At 36.1% G+C, this 23,557-nt stretch overlaps 1 protein-coding gene across 3 annotated transcripts; it reads right to left on the bottom strand.

The window, feature by feature from the left end:
* Positions 1-599: 599 nt before the first annotated feature.
* On the bottom strand, positions 600-23,504 carry DIS3 (DIS3 exosome endoribonuclease and 3'-5' exoribonuclease). 3 transcript variants are annotated; one of them, XM_008982871.5, is made up of 21 exons: positions 23,150-23,504; positions 22,834-22,901; positions 20,018-20,211; positions 19,261-19,334; positions 17,773-17,940; positions 17,074-17,238; positions 15,798-15,911; positions 15,536-15,673; positions 14,555-14,701; positions 14,036-14,152; positions 13,676-13,777; positions 12,682-12,746; positions 12,509-12,593; positions 10,396-10,523; positions 7,631-7,717; positions 4,758-4,914; positions 3,614-3,828; positions 3,330-3,498; positions 3,044-3,202; positions 1,945-2,067; positions 600-1,430 (listed from the first exon to the last, which is right to left on the bottom strand). In XM_008982871.5, the coding sequence occupies exons 1-21, from the start codon at positions 23,375-23,377 to the stop codon at positions 1,344-1,346; spliced, it is 2,790 nt and encodes a 929-aa protein (XP_008981119.1). In that variant the 5' UTR covers positions 23,378-23,504; the 3' UTR covers positions 600-1,343. The 3 variants fall into 3 exon arrangements, with proteins under 3 accessions (XP_008981119.1, XP_002742627.1, XP_008981042.1); XM_002742581.6 differs by lacking the exon at positions 22,834-22,901 and adding an exon at positions 22,380-22,537; XM_008982794.4 differs by lacking the exons at positions 15,798-15,911; positions 22,834-22,901 and adding an exon at positions 22,380-22,537.
* Between the last annotated feature and the right edge of the window lie 53 nt (positions 23,505-23,557).

The following is a 23,557-nucleotide window of genomic DNA, read 5'->3' as shown; positions in this document are numbered from 1 at the left end:
TTTGTTTACATATTGTATGTGGCTCTTTACACACTATCAACAGCAGAGTTGTATACGATAGTTGCAATACAGACCACAGCCAACAAAGTCTAAAATGTTCTGGCACTTTACAGAGAAGGTTTGCTGACTTCTCTGCTGTGTTAGTGCCACTTACCCATTTGAATTGGACCAAAGACTACTCAAGTCTATCTTCCTCCAACTGACACAAGTTCTGCCTCAATGTATGGAGGTTTTCCTCAGTAACAGGAAACTGGAAAAATTATTCAACATTTACTGAGTGCCTAAATGACTACGTATTTAGTATAACTGCTGATTTATGTGCCAGTCTTTTCTCACTACACTGCAAGCTCCTCGAAGGCAGAGATAGTCTACTTGAGTGGAACCTGGCATACTCTAAGTGCTTCAGAAATTGAATAAGCCAAGTAAAATGTTTTAAGGCAAGCCTATCCCAAAATATTCTTGAAGATATTAATTCAATCATTACTAATCTGTGACTAGCAAGGGAAGTAGTGTGGCATACCAAATTTTATTCTTAATGTGTTCCCTTTATTATGTCTTTATATAGTTCCTCTCGTGTATATAATCTGATATAACTACAATTTAAAGGCCATTAATTATCTGTTTTATTTTGTAAGTAACAAGATATAGACATTTGAATGCCAATGTTTTATTCTGGAGAGACACTGGCGCTGAAGTTCAACAATGATGATTACACTTATACCTGGTAATAAAAATACAACCATCTCTCCAGTCAGGTCAAAATATCCTACTTCTTGCCTTCCTACCAATTCCCAAACATTCACAGTTGTTCAAGGACCACTAATAAAATACAGGAAGCTTCTAAAGAGAGTGAGAGAACACTTAGTGTAAGTTAGGTAAGTTAAAGATGGCAAAGGAGATTACATCCTCAACACTGACAGCTTTCAAGACAGAAAGAGATTGTTCCTTGCTTCTAAAATTGTTCTATTTTCCTCTGTAGGAAAATGAGTTTTTTCCTACCAATATTAAGTAATCAAAGTACTTACACAAAATTAATCTGCTCCTCCATGGGCAGATGAGCACTCCATTTACATGATCTTTACAGATCCCTCAAGTTGCTGTCCTGTCACCGTATTTAACTGATAGATATGCAATTGAATTATTCTGCATAAATAATTCTATTCAACCCAGAACTAAAGTAGTATGATGGGACAGATACAGAACTGTTCAATAAAAATGCAAATGTCTGAAATTATTAAAATGTACTTAAACAAACTATATCACACACTTAGGCTTAGAGGTGTTTTCTCAAGTTTTTTCTTTTAAAAAGGAAACCAGTCTTTGAAGACTTTTCTTGAATGTAGCTATTTTTCAAGCTTCATCTTCTTTTTCTCCGGTCCATTAAGGTTCATGTTTGAAATATCATCAGGAGAAATGCTTATTCCTGGTATCTAAAGTAATGCAAATGGGGGAAAACAAGGTAAAATTTACTTTACAAAGTAACAGTGGTTCAAAAATGTAAAAGACAGTCTCAATAGGTGAGAAGCATGTCATTTGGGAAGTTTTTTTTAACTGTAATAGTCTTCCACATGGGGAGCCACTGTGATTGACAGAATCAGAGGTTTCAAGTGTGTTGGGGAAGTACAAAGGTTGAGAACCAGTATCTTAGGTGAAACACCTATACTTTATCTTCAAAGTGCAGAGTTCAAAACTTCTAGAGAGAAAAGACTAGGGAGGAGAATGGAAGATCTTTTATTTTGGTACCAAAGACCTGAAAAGAATCTCAGATGTCTAGAATCCCATGGCCTAAGGAAATCAGTGAGAAAACAGGATTTGCTATACAAATATTTGGTTTCTACAACACTTACAGGGTCAACATTAAACAGAAATAACTATGTCCCTCTCTTCGACAAAATATGTACTGTTCGTTCCATCACAACATGGAAATTTTAAGTTTAGCCTTACCTGTGGTTCTACCAGGGACATTCGGATTTTCTGATGCTGAAGATTAGATGAGTCTAACATGATTTTCACTTTAACTTTATCAAATACGTGGAACACTGTGTCTTCTATTTTAAGTGAGGGTATCTAAACAAAACACATTTTATCAATCTTAATTGCTTCTTTACATTTGAGGCTTTGTTCTAATCCTTTACAATTTATCTTACATAGGAATTTAAAGGTTTAAATATAAAAATTAGTAAGCATCTAGGTATTTGACATAAAAGCCACAAACCTAGTAGTCTCACGTAAATATGACCTATTTATGTGCATACTTTCTCCTTCATTGAGATAGTTCCAGGGCCGGGTGCGGTGGCTCACGCCTGTAATCCCAGCACTTGGGGAGGATGGGGTGGGTGGATTGTGAGGTCAAGAGATCAAGACCATCTTGGTCAACATGGTGAAACCCCATCTCTCCTAAAAATACAAAAAATCAGCTGGGCATGGTGGTGCGTGCCTGTAATCCCAGCTACTCAGGAGGCTGAGACAGGAGAATTGCCTGAACCCAGGAGGTGGAGGTTGCGGTGAGCCAAGATCGCGCCATTGCATTCCAGCCTGGGTAACAAGAGTGAAACTCTGTCTCAAAAAAAAAAAAAAGGTAGTTCCAATATTTATACTCATTAAAATCTTGATGATTAATTAATCACCCAGTAAATAGCAGATTTTTAGTCTAGTAGAGGAACACAAAGGTGTTTTGGCCAGTTTATTATTCGACTATTCTCTAAGAGCTGCAGTTCTACCAAGGAGAACAGGGAGTGTGTGTCAAATAAGAGACACTGTAAGTTAAAAAAAGTTCCTTCCCTGAGCTATCAACAGTCATTTATTCCTTTATCGGTTGAGCAAAACGTAACATGGTATAAAAGAAAGAAATCAAAGACAACAACTGCATGTGAGTAGATAGATGGCGGTGACAAACTGTGAGTAAAACCATAATTTAGGCGGCAAAATTAAATTCTTCAGGGTACAAAAAAAAATTTTATTTTATGCTTTATAGGTACCATGTATGAACTCTCAAAGAAAAAGCACCCCCCAGAAATGAAAACAAACATGAGAAATACTGTACCTCATCATCATAAATAAGCCGTGGGTTTGGTTTGTCCTTTTCTTCAAAAAAGACTGTCCCTTCTAAACCATACTTTGGAATTAATACCACAATAGCATTCTTTCTTACAAATAAAATATAGGCCTCTTCACTTACTCTTCCTTTGCTTTTGAAAAATAGCTGTAAAATAACATACAACTTATTTAAATAGTCTTAAAATATTTTAAAAGGAACAAAAAAAATTGAAATTAAATAAAAAATGAACAAAACTTCATCTTTACTAGCAGTCCCAACAGAAGGCAAGTACCTGGGTATGAAAAGCCACTGATGCACGCTGGGCATATTGAGCCATTTTGTGCCTGTAATTGAGATTTTTACATATATCTGCAAGCTTGTGTTTGTCTGTCAACTCTGGGTAAGTACAGTCAGCCCCAATAGCCACAGCCAAAAGCCGATGAACGATGACATCTGCGTATCTAGAAAGATGAGGGAGAAATGAGAACCATGGTATGTCAGTATTAATAGGTGCTTTTAAAATTCAAAATTAACTATTTTCTATGATCTTTAATTGTGTAAGGAAATAATTAATACCTTCTGATGGGCGAAGTAAAATGTGTGTATATTGGAGATGCTAAGCCATAGTGATGAAAATCATTATCCATTCCAGAACAGAAGTACACAGCTTGCATCATACAGCGAGTGGCTAATATTCTTAACAGAGTGTTTAGATATGGAAAAGTAGGAGATTCGGCCTGATCCAAAGACTCAGCCAAAGACTTAGCTGTATCAGTCTTAATTTCCAAATTCTGTAAACAAAAGGAGGGAAGAGCACCATATTAAACACTTGTAAGTCAGTACCATTATGTCTTCAAAATAAACCAATCTCACCAAACAAACATCATCTTTTTGTTACTTTCCTTCCCTTCAAAGTAGAAGTAATGGCCAGAAACAAAACTGTACTGGTCACTACACTTCCATCAGAACAATGTTCTGATTCATCAAATTTGGCTTCTTTGTTCTACTATACGGAGATGAGTCAAAAATACATCTCTTCTCTTAGGTCTTTGGAAGAAATAAGACAATGAAGGAAAATTCCCTATTTACAGAATAAGCCTTGGAGCAGAGGAATGAGCAGCTGATTCAATTCCAGTGAATAGGGAGAAGGTAGATATGCATGCCATAAAGGTCTGATCCAAAAGTAGAAACCAATGCCATCATGTTAGAATAATGCTCTGCAGTCCAACACTACTGCTCCCAGCTCTCTAAACACCTGGCTTTAGCATAGGGTGTTTTTTAAAAAACGTTAGGTTGAGTGCAGTGGCTCACACCTATAATCCCAGCACTTTGGGAGGCTGAGGTAGGATAATTACTTGACCCCAGGAGTTTGAGACCACCTGGGCAACACTGTGAAAACCTATCTATACTAGAAAAAAATACAAAAACAAATTAGCTGCTTGTGGTGGTGTGCACCTGCAGTCCCAGCTCCTCAGGAGACTAAGGCAGGAGGATGGCTTGAGACCCAGAGGTGGAGGGTGCAGGGAGCTGAGATTGTGCCACTGCACTCCAGTCTGAGTGACAAGAGTGAGACCTGTCTCAAAAAAAAAAAATAAAGAAAAACAACTATTGGCATAGTCTTGTTAAACAACAAAACTTTTATGGAGCTATGAATATAAAATTATTTAGAACAGATACATCAAAACACAAATAGATGATTTTTCAAACTATAGGACCTTACCCTCGACCTGGCTGCCTTAACAAGAATTTCATAATTTGATGGAGGTGGAGCAGGATGTTTTCGAAGCAGAGCATGTTCAGAAAATTCCTCATGAATTTTTTTTGCAACGGAGATATTGGCAAGTAACATAAATTCTTCAACCATGGAATTTGTTTCCCTGCCAATGGAAAAAGCATTAAACAACCAAAAAAAGAGAACATGAGACTTCTATATAACATATTTTTCACAGGCTACCTTTGTTACCAAGAAGATAATAAGAGCATTTCCTATGTAAACATTCATATGTGTGTGTACATTTGTATTTTAAATAACTTACAATTCTTTCATCTCTCAGTTACTCTGCTAGCAATCTCTTATTATGCATCTACTGCATGAGTCAATCTCACATACTAGAGGAGACTTTACAAATTGCACTGATCCAGGTGCAGTGGCTCAGACCTGTAATCCCAGTACTCTGGGAGGCCAAGACAGGCAAATCACTTGACCCTAGGAGTTCGAGACCATCCTATCCAACATGGCAAAACCCCAATGCTACTAAAAATACAAAAAAATTAGCCAGGTCTAGTGGCACATGCTTATAGTCCCAGCTAAAGAGGCTGAGGGGTAAGAATCACTTCAACCCGGGAGGTGGAGGTTGCAGTGAGCCACGATTGCATTACTGCACTCCAGCCTGGGTGACAGAGCAAGACTCTGTGTCAAAAAACAATAACACAACTGCACTCAAAACCAGAAGCCTTACTACTCTATTTGCTTATAAAACAAAACCAAACATTTTTACTTAATTTTACAAGGTCCAAAATATATTTAATCATAAATCAATAAAGTTTACTAAGAATTAAAAGCTACTTAGATCATACAAATTTTGGCTTAAAAAAATAAAATTTTCAACAATACATTACTAAAATGAAGAGATCATATTTATAATAGCTAATTTGGATACTTAAAATGGGTCAGCAATTATGCTGTAAGTACAACCCACCCTCAACACACACACACACACACACACACACACAGAGGTACAGACACACACACATATACCCTGTTTTACAGATAAGAAAATTGAAGATATGCTCATTATTCTCTTGCTCAAGGTGAGAATAATTAGCAATATGAGAATCTGAGTCCACAAAATCTAACTTCAAAACTCTTAACCAATCTGATACTGCTGTCATACTCTATATAGTTATTCATATACATTTTTAGGTTAGTTTAGTAAATTATCCATTTTCTGTTGATATAGTGCTCTTTCTGTGTCTCAAATCATTGAACAGATATTATTAACTTTTATTCAAGTTTCAGCTTGTAACTTCTTGGCAAAGTACATTCATTAAAAAAATATTAGAAAGACCTCCAATCACATGGGGACAACATCTTAGAAATGTATTCTTTCTTCTTCTTAGTAAGAAGAAACAGGTGGGCCGGGCGCGGTGGCTCACGCCTGTAATCCCAGAACTTTGGGAGGCCAAGGCGGGTGGATCACAAGGTCAAGAGATCAAGACCATCCTGGTCAACATGGTGAAACCCCGTCTCTACTAAAAACACAGAAAATCAGCTGGGCATGGTGGCGCATGCCTGTAATCCCAGCTACTCAGGAGGCTGAGGCAGGAGAATTGCCTGAACCCAGGAGGCGGAGGTTGTGGTGAGCCGAGATCGCGCCATTGCACTCCAGCCTGGGTAAGAGAAGTAAAACTCTGTCTCAAAAAAAAAAAAAAGAAGAAACAGGTGATGTTTTACTTTGGCAAAGCTAGTATCAACTTTCTTCTCAATGAAAGCTCCTACTACTCGGCTCATTGTTAGCACTAACATTAGACATACTTACACAGAAGTTCTCCTATAAGGGATTTTTAGATATTACAATAGCAGTATAGCACATATTGGTTCTAAGTAAAAAATGTGAGTATATTCCCATTTTTAACCCTTGGTCATCTATTAGAAAAGAGTATATGCATGTTTAATTCCAGAATTAATATAAATAAGAAGCATAGAAAGCGGCCTAAACTGATTTAACAAAAAATATTATTGCTTCCTACATCATCTTAACTACAACAATAAACAAAAATAGCTAATATCTGTATATTCCTCACAGCACCCTATGAGGTAGGTGCCATTATCAATCATAGGCAATTTATAGAAAAATAAATTGAGGCAAGGAGAGGTCAAATACCTACTTTAAATAGTTGGAAATGTAACAGTAATGACAGCAGAGGGATCCAAACCTAGGGAGTCTGATTTCATAGCTCATAATCTTCACCATAATTCTATTCTACTATCCATTGTTCTATCCTACCATCCATTATTCTATCCTGCCCCCATCTTTCTGGAACCACGGACTGGTTTCATGGAAGACAATTTTTCTATGTGACGAGGGGAAGGAGGGATGATTTCATCAGGCATTGGATTCTCATAAGAAGCACACAACCTAGATCCTGCATATGCACAGTTCACAGTAGGGCTGGTGCTCCAATGAGAATCTAATAGTGCCACTGATGTGACAGAAGGCAAAGCTCAGGTGGTAATGCTCACGGCCCAGGGGCTGGGAAGCCCTGCACTACAGTATATGCTATATTAAATTCTTCAGAAATTAATCACAGTCATCTTTTTTTCTTTTACTTATTATAATGACTATTAGTAAGTTCTAATACATTATACATCGAAGCAAACAAATTTAAATGGAAAGTTCTTCTATTATGCTACTAAATCCAGTTTTATATAAGAAAAGCTTAAATTTACTTTTCTTTCATAAGCCAAAAAAGTAAAAATCATAACCCTAATCATTATGTTGTATATAAATATTTTTGTTATTTGTACTTACAGTCGACATTACATTTATAACAAAAAAATCTTATCTACTGCCCATCAAAAAAATTACAAACCTAAGTTCCTTGGTCTGCAGATCTATAGGATCATGAGTTTCACTGTCCATGTGGAATCGAACTTCAGGAGAAGACAGAGTCAAAGCCCTAAATAAAAATTAAAGAGACAAATTATAGTCAAGCAAGCCAATAAAACAAAATTATAGAAATTATTCCTTAAAAAAGACAATTACTACAGCACGTGCACAAGAGTTGCTCTCCTGAAGGCTTTATGACCATCTGCTGTTTTATGTTTCTATTTTAATAAATAGCTTAGTATTTTAGAGATTTAAAAATGCATTTAACAAGAGAGGATGATAGCAACACAAGGAAATCTGAATCCCTGTGCTTCTGAGGGTTTATATATCTTCTGTATCCAAACGATGAGTTTTTACTGAGCTACACAGGTTTTTAATCACTTTTACAAATAAAGAAGGGTATTGGCCGTATTTAATTTACTACAGAAAACAGTCATTGAGGCAATGGACAATAAAGACAGGTAAAAAAGAAGCTGGCATGGGTAGCTTAGTAATACCAGAAGATCCACAGTTCGAAAGTATCTTCCACGAAGATTGAACCAACAGAGCAAAAACTGATAACCTACTATCACTAATATGTTACAAGAAGTGATGGTTATTAATATTTGAGTGCTAAGTGTCAGATAAACAATTCACGCTCAGGGCTTTACATGCATAGTTCATTTAATGAACTGGCAAGTTGTCCTTTGGAAAGTAAATTCCCACAAGGCAAGGCAAGTCTAATATGTCCTTATACCTTGACACAACTTTTATCAGGTCAGCTCGAAATCAACCTAAAACTAAAACTTTTAATGAGGCTGGGCAACCTTGATTAATCAAAGGGAGAAGAAAAATTAAGATGACATGGAACAAGTTAAGTGAAATACTAAGTCTAAGTACTTATCTTCCTCAATTCCTCACCTGTATTAAAAGAACCGTAGCAGGAATACATACGAGAAAGAGAATCTCAAATCCTTTCTTGCCTTGTAGTGCACTTAAAACAAGGCTCTACATCAGATCTGATATTTATTAATGTACTTTGACATAAAAAGCAAGGTATACTTTTGATTTTTCCTCATAGAACACCTAAAAAAAATGTTATGTCTACCCATGAGTATTAATACTTTAAGAAGGCAAAAGATGGCTTTTTTTCTGATTGTTTTTTCAATTCTCCCTAAGACTAAAATGATTCAATGATGTTTTACCAGTAGACAACCATCAACTTACCAAATTTAAAAATACAGACTGTTGAAATTAAAAAATATCTTTCCCAGTTTTAAAATCCTATGTTACAAATGCGAATTCTTACTTTAAAACCATGAAAGTAAATACAGCTTCAATTTACATTGCTTTAAAAAAAAAAACTTTGTGGCATTTTGTGTCACACAAAAAAATCTAATTATCTTCTTCTTATATCTAAGTGATGACTTGAGTGAAAGTTTTGCTCCAGTTCAATAGCGTCCACTGGGTTTTAGCATACCCAAGTAATCCTTTTAGTTTCAAATTTCATATTTAAGATCACATGAAAAAATCCCCTGAAAACTAAGGTGTTAGTAGACATAGGTATAGGTATATAGCTCAATGTAGCTACCTCAAACACTGTCCAACAGCACTTTCTGCAGTGATGGAAATGTTCTATGTGTACCCTGTCCAATACAATAGTCATTAGTCACGTGGCTATTGAGCACTTGAAATATGGCTAGTAGGTTAAAGAACTAAGTTGTTAATTTTATTAATTTTAATGAATTTAAATAGGTACATCTTATGAAACGACACAAATTTACAGTCTGCACTCACCACAAAAACACCTTTAGCAACAGCTTGTGACCCTATCCTAGATGGGCTTGGGAATCCTGAGACCCAACATCTAGAACGTTCATGTACTTGGTTTCCTCTGATAGTCAACGATGTCTTTTAAGGGTCAAATTTCTTTTAACTGCTTGCCTTCAACAAGTCTGAGTTAATACTCTATACCTTATGCCTTTTGTAGTTAGGCAAAAGCCATGACAGAACAGCTAAGACTCATATATGCTACTAGTCAGATCTTTGGGAGGACTCCTTTTATGCAGCTTTTAATTGTCTAAAAAAAATGAGGAGGTTGAGTTAAATAATCTCTAAAATTTAAAGTGCAAGGAGGGCCTAATCTACATTTATTTAAACCTCTGAAATCCAATGTCCAATGTGGAAACTCATTTCTAATTAAAATTAGAAACAATCTATATAAGTCTAAAGGAGTTCTTATCTTTTATCTTATCTAGAATTTCTTCAAGATCTTTAACTCAAACATAATTTTTAGCACAACAAATTACAAGGATGGAAGTCCTGAACAAACATCAGTCCAGAATCAAATTGCTAACATTTAAAAGGAAGCTAGAGGCTGGGCATGGTGGCTCACGCCTGTAATCCCAGCATTTTGGGAGGCTGAGGCAGGTGGATCGCCTGAGGTCAGGAATTCAAGACCAGCCTGCAAACATGGTGAAATCCTGTCTCTACTAAAAATATAAGAACTAGCCAGGTGTGGTGGTGGGCACCTGTAATCCCAGCTATTTGGGAGGCTGAGGCAGGAAAATCTCTTGAATCTGGTAGGCAGAGGTTGCAGTGAGCTGAGATTGTACCACTGCACTCCAGCCTGGGTGACAGAGTGAGACTCCATCTCAAAATGAATAAATAAAAGGAAGCTAGAAGAAATGGGAGTCTCTTTTATTGCCCATGATCAAACAATGTAAAGAGTATAAAGATTATCTTAATAATATGAAAAACAAAATATACCCTTTTTCAATCCTTTTTTTCTTCAGAATTTTGGCTAGTTTATTCAGTCCACGGAGACTAGTAGTAATATCATCACGCATATTTGCTGAATCAATTCTCAACTGAGCTTCAGCATATGTCAGAGATGCCTAAAAAAGAAACTATATGTTATATAATTCTCATAAATGATAGAAAAATGGTTTGCAGTATGTCCTCCTGCTTCCACTACATAAAATTCATGATTTCAGAAAACCTAAAATCAGTAACACAAGAGAAATTCTTAGCTATGACTTTATACTTCACACCTATGATTTCTGGTTCATTAATTCTTACCTAAGGCATTATACAACATAAACAAACATATTTTAAAAGGTAAAATGGCGATGTTGGTAGCAAACAAATTTTAAACTTTACTTGTATATTTCAGTTACTGTATAAATACCCAGATAATGCTAAAATAAAACACAGAGGTAGGTCAGATCAATACTTTCTCTGATAACAAATATGAAATCCTTTCCAGATGATCATTACTCCCCTGCAAATAATTAAGACTGCAGGAGTGGAGACATCATGTTTTGGAGGAAATCTAAATCTAATAAATGCCCAAAATTAAGCCTGTAAAAACCAGACAAATCACAGTAGAAAAAAGTTAAGGTAATCCCCAATGACAAACAACTCAAATACACAAATAACTGCTTCCGTTCCTATTTCTCTCACAGAAATTCACCTTTTTTTAAAAAAAACTTATTTTTAAAGAGTAGCTTCATAAGTGAAAATAAGAAAGGGCCTAACAGTTAGATAATGCAGGTCAGGTCAGATTCCTGGGAGAGCCAACTCATCTACTAAGGGCTAAAAGTTTTCACTCTGAAAGAGGTTTTATGTTGTATGTTAACTAGGCTTTTTTTCATATAATTTTGTTATACTGACCAAGTCTTAAAGAATTAAAAGTCATTCTTATTTAAAAGTACAAACTGTGGCAGCTTAAATAATGCACACATCACTATTTGTCAGCCTAACACTGCTTTCTTTCCAACCACTAGTTAGCAGAACAGCAAGACGGATGCCAAAGGGCCAGAAAAAACTGGTTAAGTTTGAAAACCAGATGATTAGAAGATAAGAGGTTTGGTAAACCTTGAAGAAAGATGTAGGGCAAAATGAGAAAGAAAAAGAAGGGATTCTTGGGAGAGGTACAAAAAAAGGAAAAGGACAAGAAAGACAACCAGCTCCATTCTGAATATACATGATCTCAGGCTAGTTCTACTGAAATCTAACAGTGACTTAAACATAATTTCCACAAAAAAAATGTGAAGAAAGAAGAGGAGGATATGCTAAGTTTTAAAACACTAACCAATTATAAGTAGGAACAACATCAATTACTAGGGTTCTTCAGTTACGGCATAAAACCACTAGTTGGTTTTCTCAAGTGTATATATTTTGTAAGCTTCTGAATACAGGACAACTGCAACATGCACTAATTTCTGAATAACGTCAAGAATTATGCAGGGATTAAGCAGATAACGAGGAAAAAAAAACCCTCTACATTTTGCTATAACAATACCCCAACTCTATCCTGAGGGCAGAGACCTAGCCCTTGTTTTTCTGCCTAGAAAGATTCTTCTCCTCCCACCCAAACTGAAATACATTTGTCTGTATATCCACTTTACATGTTCAAACGAGCATCTAGCTTGATTGAAAACTTCTTGAGAGGTGGGAGGCAATCTCAAATTTAGGTGATGGCACTGGGGCTGGTTATTTTGGCCTGGTATGAGCAATATAGAAAGGGTCAAAGAAAGCTGGCAATAAGACCTGCTTTCTGCATTCTTCTTTGAGAGTAGGCAGCAAAAGGGTCAAATGAGTTTTAGTGTACATTTAAGTGCATCTGTACGTGTGTAAGCATCGGCCTGCAGCTGTGGATTTTTTTAGACTATGTTTGTATCTCAGCCATTTATATGTTTTTTTTTATTTTAGGTTAAGTAAATACAAACAATTATATATTTCTTTTCAAATACATATTTTTATAAGTGTGTGTATATATAACCATATACATAAATCTTTACAACAATTTAACTTTATTTAGCCTTTTTCAAAAACGTACCAAAAAGTTTAAACATTAGAGATTAGCCATGAAACGAACCTTTGAATTAATAACACTTTTGGTAAACTTTGTTTTTAAGATTTCAGCACTGTGGTTCATTTCCCAAATACATGAAAATGCCAGCCTATGAAGGAAAATACAGAGTATTTAATAGGAATCAGGTTAAAGTAGTAAATACAATGTATTCAAGAAAAAAAACTATGTAGAAATACCTGTCAACGTCACATTTTAAGGAACACAAATTAGAGCTAAGTAACTCTGGAACCATGTCAATCCTCTGCAAAACATAAAAACAACACAGATTACTTAGCTATATTCATACATTTATTTGAGGTTCTATTCTCAAATAGCATTACTCAAACAAGGAAAGAAAAGAGTGTTCTGATTTTTGTAAATAGGAGAATTGAGAAAAGGTCAAATGAAAGGTATGTTTCTATAAAGCTACTTATACAAAATTGTTAAAGAAGGAAAGCTATGAAGGAAAACTGGACTTCATGCCAATTAATCTAAGTTTAAGTCCTCTACATTAACAACCTAGCTGTCCTCTGAAAGTTTTCAATCTCTGCTATGTACAAGTTTATACTTGATAACTGACATACTCTATAACTGGACCTTTCTCCAATGCTTAATATAAACTATAAGGTGTTTTAAAAATACTACAAAAGAAAAGAGAAACTAAATTTTTGGAAAAAACTATACAGAAGAACCTCAAGAATAAATCGCTAACAGACTAAGGGTATCCTTCCCCTTGACTTTCACAATACTTTTTTGTTTGTTTGCTTCTGAGATGGAGTTTCGCCTTTGTTGCCCAGACTGGAGTACATGAGCGCATTCTCGGCTCACGGCAACCTCCACCTCCCATGTTCAAGCCATTCTCCTGCCTCAGCCTCCGGAGTAGCTGGGCAGGCTTGTGCCATCATGTCCAACTGATTTTGTATTTTTCTCTGTGTTGGTCAGGGTGGTCCCGAAACCCCATGCTCAGGTGACCTGCCTGCCTTAGCCTCCCAAAGTGCTGGGATTACAGGCGTGAGCCACTATGCCTGGCCCACAATACTTTGTTATCTGAACCACTTGATAATAAAAATTTGCAACATATTTAGTGATTTAAAGCCACCTTATTCCATGTATTTTTCTTAGCTAATTCATGGCTGTTTAAGAATCCACAAGTGTGCATAATTGTTAAATTTTTAAATTCAGTATACTTACCTTTTCACAAAGATACACAGTTGTTCCTCTTCTGGCTGATTCTTGATCCAAGGCATTTCCTGGCCTAATAAAATGGCTCACATCAGCAATATGAACGCCAACCTAAGAAAGATAAAAATAAAAGGATGTCAATGTGCTTGATTGGGCAAATGTACCAATGGAGTTTTAATAAGATAAAATTTAGCTAAATTTTAAAAAGACTCAGTCACCTCTACCATTTCAACTTCTGACACATGGTCGTTAGTCTGCAGCTATAATTATACTTCACAACAGTAATTAGTAAAAAATCTATTCTAGGTCAAAAGAAAATGAACTCAGAACAGACTATATTTAGGTAAAAATATTATTACATATGAATACCTCCAAATTTCCATTTTCGAGTTCTCTACAATGCAGAGCATCATCTATGTCAGTACATCCTGGTGGGTCCACACTACAAATACACAGATGCCTCAGGTCTTCTCGGTTTTTCATGTCCTAGAAGACATAAGATTACAAACAAATAAATTACTTCCAAAGCACAACTAAAACATATTAACAGCTCTTGTGAAATCAGTAAGACATATACAAAAACAATTTAGCTGTATTTTCTTGATGACAACCACATTTCTTTTTCCTGCCCTGGAGCAGAGAGACACCACATATGATTTATAACTAGTGGTTTCCTTACCTTTGAAACATTTAACATGTGGAAGTGTCTGCTCCATAGAAAAACTTATCTTTCAATGAAGAAGCAAATGACTAATTCCTAAGAATGCAGTACCTAACTAAATGCAGGAAAAGAGGGCCCATGGTGTCTATAATATTTAAAAACACAGAAATTAAAACTTGGGAGGAAATAATAATTTATAACATCACTGCATATCACTTTCAACTTACCTTTTCAGTAATGCCCCAGGGCATCTTTGGTAGAAAACTAAGAACAGCCTGTGAAAAAGGCTGATGCGGAACATCATGTTCAAGTAACAAAACTTCTGTTTCAGTCTCTTTCTCTCCAACATCGCCTAAATTTTTCACAAAGTGTCCCTGAAATCAAGAGGCACTATTAGGAAGGCCTATTTTATAGCAAATTTACATATATTGTATTAAATCCTTCAGCATTTACATATCATCTCAGTATTCCTAAATATTCCCATAATGGCTTCTTAAAAATGACCCTTTGGTATAGACAAGACCTCTCAGCTGATTTATGAAGGAGACTTCATGAGGGTCCAGTTCTTATATCCTAAAGCATCTATTTCTTATCAAAGTTCAAGTTTAAAATGTGCTTCCAATATAACAGTTTCAAAATCTGTTTATTAGAATCTGTCTACAACTCACTTGTCATACTCATGATCAATAAAAGTTATTGGTTTAAAAATTTACATAAAAGAAACCGGGCACAGTGGCTCATGCTTGTAATCTCAGCACTTTGGAAGGCTGAGGTGGGTGGATCACTTGAGGCCAGGAATTCAAGACCAGCCTGGCCAACATGGGAAAACTCCATCTCTACTAAAAATTAGCTGGGCAAGGTGGCACACACCTGTAGTCCCACCTAATTGGGAAGCGGAGACCCAGAATCACTTGAACCTGGGAGGCAGAGGTTGCAGTGAACCAACATCGCACCACTGCACTCCAGCCAGGGCAACAGAGTGAGACTCTCAAAAAAAAAAGAAATTTACATTACAGTAACCAAATGATTTACCCTGGAATTTCATAAAATTAATTTTCAAAGTAGACGTGCTACTTACCAATCACTTTGTAAAATAGCCTTAAATTTCAGTACAAATAAAAGCAGATTCTATTTTTATTAAAAGCAGAAATAGTATTCACAAAATTTTAATTAAACATCCCCAAATAAAATTAATACTTTAAGCTTACATTTGGGTATCTGGAATTTCGGGGCCAACCATCAATAGCAACAATAATTCTCCGTCCTTCTAATGTAGAAGCCTGTCTGGTTTCTATGCGAATTCGAGGGATTCTCTTATCAGCAGGTGTAAAGAGATGTCTTCTTGACTAGCAAAAATTAGAAATAAAGATCTTACATACAAACAAATCTGAGGATGGAGGTAAAAGAAAGGCTATAAGTTCTATTACATGTTTATCAATTCTTTATTACATAGTAATGCTCTTTACTCACTTCCTTAATGTCAGACTTGGAAAGCATGCCACAATATGGTCTCCAATTCCTTTTTATTATTCCTACAACTCTACCTGTAGGCTTTAACATATTCTCACTTACAGCAGTCTTAAGCTGTGATATAAAAATAAAAATGTGTTCAGTTATATTCCTCTTAGTAAAGCCATTTCCTTTCAAAATCAAAATGCATACATGGATACTAATCCACTCTGGCAGTAAATTATGACATAAGACTACAGAATGTTGATGTTTCAAAATTCTAGACATGAACATGCCAAACCAAACCACTGACATTGTGGTAATAACACACTACAAAACAATCACAAAGCAAAAATAAATAAATATGACTGAATACATATGTCAGAACTCAACACTGTACTGGTTTAACATGAGGATTTACCAACTAAAATACACACAGGTCTGGGAATTAGACAAGGTTTCCAGTACCGGTTTGCATAAATTAGCTAGATGGTACGGTGACTAGTTTCCTTTGGACCTCTGTTTATTAATTCATTTAAAAAGTAATGTATCTTTAAAGGTTCTTCCTTATACAAAATAAAATCCCAAGTAAAGAGTATGTGCTATTAGAAATAACAAAAGTTCTTATGATATTTCACCTCTTAACACTATCCAAAGGCCTGGACTCTCCATGGATAATTTCATAGTGAGACTCCAGAGCAATGAATGTAAATAATGGAAAAAGAATACAAAAACTGTTATATGTATTCCAACTACTTATATTATTGCAATTATAAAATATAGAAATAAAAAGGTCATATCAAGTAGACTTAGCTCATAAGAAATAACTGAAATTATTCTCTTCATAATAAATATATGTTAACAGAGGAGTTGCACAAATACAATGGCCCAGAAATACATCTATTATGTTAAAGGAATTTTACCTAAAGCCTTTTCTAAAGCATTTCCTAGCACAGTTCCTAAAACATTAAAGCATTTCAGAAAACTTTAAATTTGTATTTACTTAAACCTCATTAAGTCAAACCACATACTTGAATGTCATAGATTTTCAGTTTCCTACTCGTATTAACAGTCTGTTTGCATTTAAACCCATTTATTTGAGCAAATTAAGACAATAAAAGAAAACTACATAGAAGAGAAAAAAACTATGTATGATATATATTAAATGTATAGAGCTATAATTTTATGCAATAATTCTGAAAGCAATGAAACTTGTTTTTTTCCAAAGCTGGCACATTAACTAATAATACAAAGATATGCAGACAAAACAAAACAAAAAACCTGTCTAGATTCATACCATTTGTTCTCTCTCTTCTTCTTTCTCCACATCATCTTCATTTTGACCTTCATCATGTAAAACCACAGAAGATGGAGCTACCCACTGACTCTTTGGGAGAAGCTCCACAGCCACAATATCTTCATGAATAGCTCTGTTTAAATGTTTAAGTCCCTGTAAGATTATCTGTTTAAAACAATAGAGGGCATGTGCCCAAATACATTTTAATGCAATATAAAAATGGGAAGATCGTGGAAAAGAAATTTCCATACACTCTGAATGTCTTTATGAAATCTCTATCTCTCCTTTATAGATTTTCTTTCTCTATAGTGTCCCTAATTCCACACCCTTAATTTCTTAACATCAAGCAGAAAAAACGTGAATCAGAAAATACAGGTTGTGTTCATGGCTCCACCATAAGTTACAATGGTACCAAGAGACCTTGGGAAAATTATTTATACTCTCTAAATCTCAAGGTCCTGACTGGTCAAATAAGAGTACACTGCCTACTTTTCTTATAGGTTGGATTGAATATTAAATGAAATACCATGCACAAAGATTTAAAAAACCTGACAAATAGCAAGCACTGCAAAAGAAAAAAAAAGGGTTACTATTTGCTTTAAAGTATGTGAAGCCTCATATGCTTTGCAAATAGCATTTACCATTAATTAGTCATAATACATAAAATAGCATCTTTATGGAATTTGTGTATATACTTGCCTCTTTATTTTCTTCACTGTCACCATGAATCCACACGGTAGCTTCTAAGTAATTTTCCCTGCTGGCTCTAAATGTTCCTTGAAGGTATGTACCAGATTTTATGCCTTGCTGTAGCTTACTTAAGGGAAGATGCTCTGAAAATATTATTTTTCCACTTTCTATTTCATTCTATGAAATAAGCAGACCAACAGATGCAGCTAATAAGTCTTCTGTTCACTCAATACGCAACTAGTATTAACATCAGATAATTTTTGAAATCTACATTATAGTACACACAATTTTGAATACAAGAAACTACAGCAGTATTTCTTATGACCAGTGCTAACAGAAACAACTTCCTATGATGAAGGAAGTATTCATTTTTTGATCTCTAATGTGGCAGCCACTACGCACAAGTTTCTCTTGGGCACTTGTAAGATAGACAGTAACACCAAGACTGAATTTTTAATATGTATTAAATTTAAACAGCCACATATAACTAAGTGGCTACATATTAGGGCAATCCTAAATCTGTATTTCAAAAATCAAACCCAACTTTTATCTTCTCATTTCCTTTTGGTTTCATAAAGTATCTTAAAGGTAAGAAAGGATGAGTGAAATGTATAGACTGGATTTATGTACAATGTCCTATCACTTAAAACCTATTTCTATAACAAGGGCTACCAATTATATTTAATATAACTATGTGGCAGGCACTGAGATGGAAATTGTATTAATGCTACAGTTATCATTTTATTTGATCCTTGCAACAATACTACGAAGTCATTACTGCTAAACATTATATATTTATATATAAAAAAATGAAGGTTCAGAATTTATTCCCTTAGCAGTCCTTCTCACATCAGCTATTGCAATGACTCCTTTACTCACCTCTCCACCTCTGATCCTTCCTGGATAAAATGCATAATCTTACACACTGATATCAGAGTGGTCTTACAAATAAATACCATTTCTGATGATTTTCTCCTGTTCCACCAATCCACATTCATATACCCTTACTGTTTCTTAGCCTGACATATAAGGAAGGGCTCTCGGAATCCTTTCCTCTAACTTCTCTTCATAGCAGCCCTTCAGGGAGATCTTTATACCTACAGAACAAATTCTAGGTCCTTAGTATCTGGACACTCCCCTCCCTCTTCTTTCCTCTGTCTGCAGTGCCTGCCACATTTTTATTTGTCAAATAGCTACTCCTTATTCACAAATCAGCCATGGATTCCATTCATTTTTTTCTCAACCAAATAGTGCTATCATGTGCCAGGCCCTACTCGGGTTACTAAGAATGCATCCATTTCAGAAAGTTAACTCTTTAAGGAATGGCATTTCAATAAGCCTGTTACATCCACTCTTGTTTATTGCACAGCAACTATTCCAAATCCAGCTTACCTACTGACATTCCAATTTTTAAATTTGGCAACTATATCCCTAATATCCCAAAGTGGTTATTTTAATACTTTTACTTTTCAAAACCAAAATAAAACAAAAACATACCCCTTCTTCAGATAAACAAGCAAGACGATCTATGAGTTCAGGGTTAGCAGTTAGGCTCTTTACATATTCTTCACCTGAAAAAATAAGTTTATGCTGTTTTTGATAGTGCCTTTTCCTTAGATATGTAAAAAATGGATAGTCTTGTTTGTGACAGTATACATGTCATTCTTTGATTCATTAAGAGACAGAGTCTCACTCAGTCTCTCAGGCTAGAGTGCAGTGGTGCAATTACACATCACTACAACCTAGAATCCCTGGGCTCAAGCTATCTTCCTACCTTAGCCTCCCAAGTAGCTGGGACTATAGTCACACACTACCAAGCATGGCTTTTTTTTTTTTTCCTGTAGAGACACAGTCTTGCTATGTTTCCCAGGCTGGTCTTAAACTCCTGGTCTCATGCAAGCCTCTTGCTCTGACCTCCCAAAGTGTTGGGATTACAGCGCCTGGCCTCAATTTACTTAAAAAACAAAACTCAAAGATCTGTTGATGTGATCATCCCTAAGCAGAGGCAGGGGTTCCAGTATATTTATGAGCTTTCACTGCTAAATCTGTTCCAAATAGGCAAAAATTAATAGTCACTGGGCACCACAACATACTTAGCTTAAAAACGATGTGAAATTTATACAAAAATATCACATGAAGTTATTTAGGGCTATGAAAATACTAAATAGTAAAGTGAACATCTGACCACAGGCCTGATGATTATTTTTACATGCATCTGCAAAAATGCACTAACTACTTCTACATGTAGACTTACAAGTAAAAGCTGGTATTCCTTCTTCTACAGCTTTCTCTTTGTTTTTCCTGTCATTTGTTATGAAGATAACTTGCAGCTGGTTGTCTGCTGACATTTTCTTCAAATGTTCATTGTACCATTTTGCTGCTACTCGAATAGCTCTATCATTCCTGTCATTAGCATTTTCTCCCTGTTCTTGTTCTACATAGGTTTCTCTAAATGTAAAGGAAAGAAGAAACAAACGAAATAAAAGGAAATCAATAGAAACAAGGATATGTGAAAACTGTTAGCACATAAATCCTTAACAACCACTAAACTAGACAAAGTCAATGGTTATCTTTTCTCTTGAATGTATTCAAATGTACATCTCAGAGAAAGGAAGAAATCAGAATTCTTATAGTTAAGTTTCTCAGAAAACAATTTGCTCGGAAAAGTAGAAAATTATGTTATTAATGGGAGATGAAAAAGGCCAATACAATTTTTTTTCCTAAAAAAAAAATTCAAGGTCAGAACTTATACTTTAGGCTGAGACGCTAGTTTGTTGAAACAAATTATAATAAAATTTCACAGGTCTGATAATCAGATTTCATTCAAACTATAGGTTAGCAGCAATTCTTAAAAGCTACCAATAGTAATATTAGATGATTTATAATCAGAATTCTACCATCATTAATAAATAATGCATATAAATTATCCATGGTAAACAATAAATAGCTGAAGCCATGTAGAGACTGAAAAGTCAGCTAGATTAATAGATATGATTATATATTTTTTTCTATCTAAACTCCCAAATACGTCAACACATTTATCTATTTCTCTAAACCTGTTCATCAAAGCCAGATTTAAGTACAATAGCAAAGTTCAGCACAATAGCTTGCAGTACTTAATAACAGATTCAATTGACTTAATTAATAGTTTTAGAATTATTTTATTCCCCATCATCGCATGTACTTGCTAATGCTTTTTTTTTTAAAAAAAAAAACTGAGATAGCCTTGCTCTGTAGCTCAGGCTGAAGTGCAGTGGCATGATTTCAGCTCACTGCAACCTCTGCCTCCCAGCTTCCAGTGATCCTCCCAACCCAGCCTCCCAGGTAGCTAGGACTAGAGGCATGCACCACCACAACTGGCTAATTTTTGTATTTTTATGAGACAGGGTTTTTCCATGTTAGCTAGGCTGATCTGGAACTCCTGGCCTCAAATGATCTGCCCGCCTCGACCTCCCAAAGTGCCAGGATTACAGACATGAGCCACTATGCCCAGGTGCTAGTGCTTTAAGCTTATCAGTGAAAGACACAGTCATAAATTTTTGAATTGGTTTTAAACTTGGGTCTTTCTGCACTGAAAAACAAGTGTATTTCTATTTCCAGATTTCAAGGAGGTACTAGGAATAAGAAGTCTACAAGGGTTTTACTGGTGTTCTTTACAAGAACATTGAAGTTTGAGATATAAGAATCAAGAAATTCGAGAAATTAAGGATTTAAAAATTTGCAAAATCTGATGGCATTTCATTACCAGGATTCTACACTCTTAACCCAATGGTTCTCAATTCAGTGAATTCACCCCCAACCCCAACCCCCAGGGGATTTTGCATCATTACAAGTCAGTGACGGTGGTGGTGTGGGTAAGGGGTGGTGACTGCTGCTGAGAAGTAGGTAGAGGCCAGGGATGCTGCTAAACATCCCACAATGTATAAAACAGCTTTCCCACCACAAAAAAATTTATTCAGTCTAAAATATGTATAATCACAAGATTGAGAAACCCCGATCTAAGCTAATAAAAGTACCATAAATAGCCACCATAGATTATTTATGTATTACAACATAATAGGCAATATCATATGCTCTGAGACCACACATTAAGTTCAAAGGTCTTGAATCTGAAAACATAACAAAGAATTCTATTCCTTAACCTAATCTTGCTCAATGTAATCAGTTACACAGTATTAAACTTTTGAAAAAACCATGAAGAATAAATCTACTTTCTATTTTTAAACCTCCCCTTCACAAACTCATACATTTTATTACCCTCTGTTAGTTGTTCACATAATATGGTATTCCAGGAACCTAGGCAAATCTCATCTTCCAAGATTCTACGGTCCAACGCATGCTAAAACCAATTTAAAATGAAAACATTTTAGAAATAAAAGTACCTACTGTAGTCTAGGAGTCAGCAGACATTGGTTCCAGGCTTGAGCCCACCAATGCCTGTGTGACCTTAGGGCGATCCACTTAGCATTATCTTCTGTACAGGCATGTAAGAATCAAATAAGATAATGAAATCTATCACTTAACTTCTGACAAGGTCACAATTTACTTCCAGGAACCCTCTCCCCAGTTTAGCTAATCCTGTGGTTTTCTGATATTTAACATAATACTTCTCCTACCTATGGTGCTCATTAGTGAAAGTATAGAAATGCTTCTCTTGGTTATTAGCCACATCTCGGATACGTTTATATACGGGAGCACTGCGATTTCTCACTTCTTGAAGAACTGTTTGCAGCACAATTACATTCCTGATGGCAGGGTCCTCAAGAACATCAATCTTAAAAAAAAATTAATAAATAAAGTCAATTTTTCCTATATTCATTTGTAAATTGCTTCTGTCAAACATAAAATCCTGTTTTATGTTGGGCATCAATACTTTACGTTTTAAAAAATTGAATAAGTTAAGCCAACGAGCTATTTGACTGCAGAAAAGGAGACAAGTCATTAAACCCTTCAGATCTATTAAAAAAAAAAAAAGCACACTTAAACAGACCAATCACAAAACTTCGTAGAATTAAGGGTATTAATAAAGAAATACGTTGGCCCACAACGTTTTTGTTCGTAGGCACTTACAAGCTGCCTGGGAGTCGCAGGCTGGAGGCCACAGAAGCCCAGGTCCCCGGCCTCCAGGCACTTACAATCTAAGGCAGAAGAGACACCAGGAGTTAGAAAAATAACGTGTCTAAAATACGACTCCAAGAACTAAATTTTTTAAAGCACAAGTAATAGAACCTCGGCCTGGGGAACAAGAAGCTTGGATCCCCAGGGGGTCTGCCTCTCCCTAGGTATGGGACAATGCCAAAGACCCGCCTCCCTGGGCCTCAGTTTCCCTGTCTCACTCCCTTGTCCCGGTGGGGCCGCAGTGTCCGCGGTTCGTCCGTCCACGCACCTGGTGGAGTAACACGTTAGTGTCAGGCAGCAAGTAGTGCGGCTGCGGGCAAAGGCTGCTTGCCGGGTCCTGGGGCTGCGGCTCCAAGGCTGGCCCCTCGTGCGCCCCGCAACACGCTGTGCATCCGGCAGCACCGCAGCCTATGTCGTCTCGCAGGTAATGCTCGCGCACGATCTTCATCACGCCGCCCGCCCGGGTCTTTTTTAAGAACGTCTTGGACTTGAGCATCTTGTCTCGCCGCGCAGAATCCCAAACCCAGCAGTGCTTTTCCGCCAAAAGGCGTCAAACTAAAATACAACGACGCCTCACCCTGAGGTTCTCCGCTTCCCGCTCCTGGACATTAGTAACACTTCTCGCGGGAAAACGCCGAGAAAAACATTGGTTGGCTCTCTGATGGCCGCGGGGATT

This window comes from Callithrix jacchus, chromosome 1 (genome assembly GCF_049354715.1).
Source record: "Callithrix jacchus isolate 240 chromosome 1, calJac240_pri, whole genome shotgun sequence".
NCBI classification, from domain to species: Eukaryota; Metazoa; Chordata; class Mammalia; order Primates; family Cebidae; genus Callithrix; species Callithrix jacchus.
Note: the sequence above shows the minus strand (reverse complement) of the source record. Positions and strands in the feature narration are given on the sequence as shown.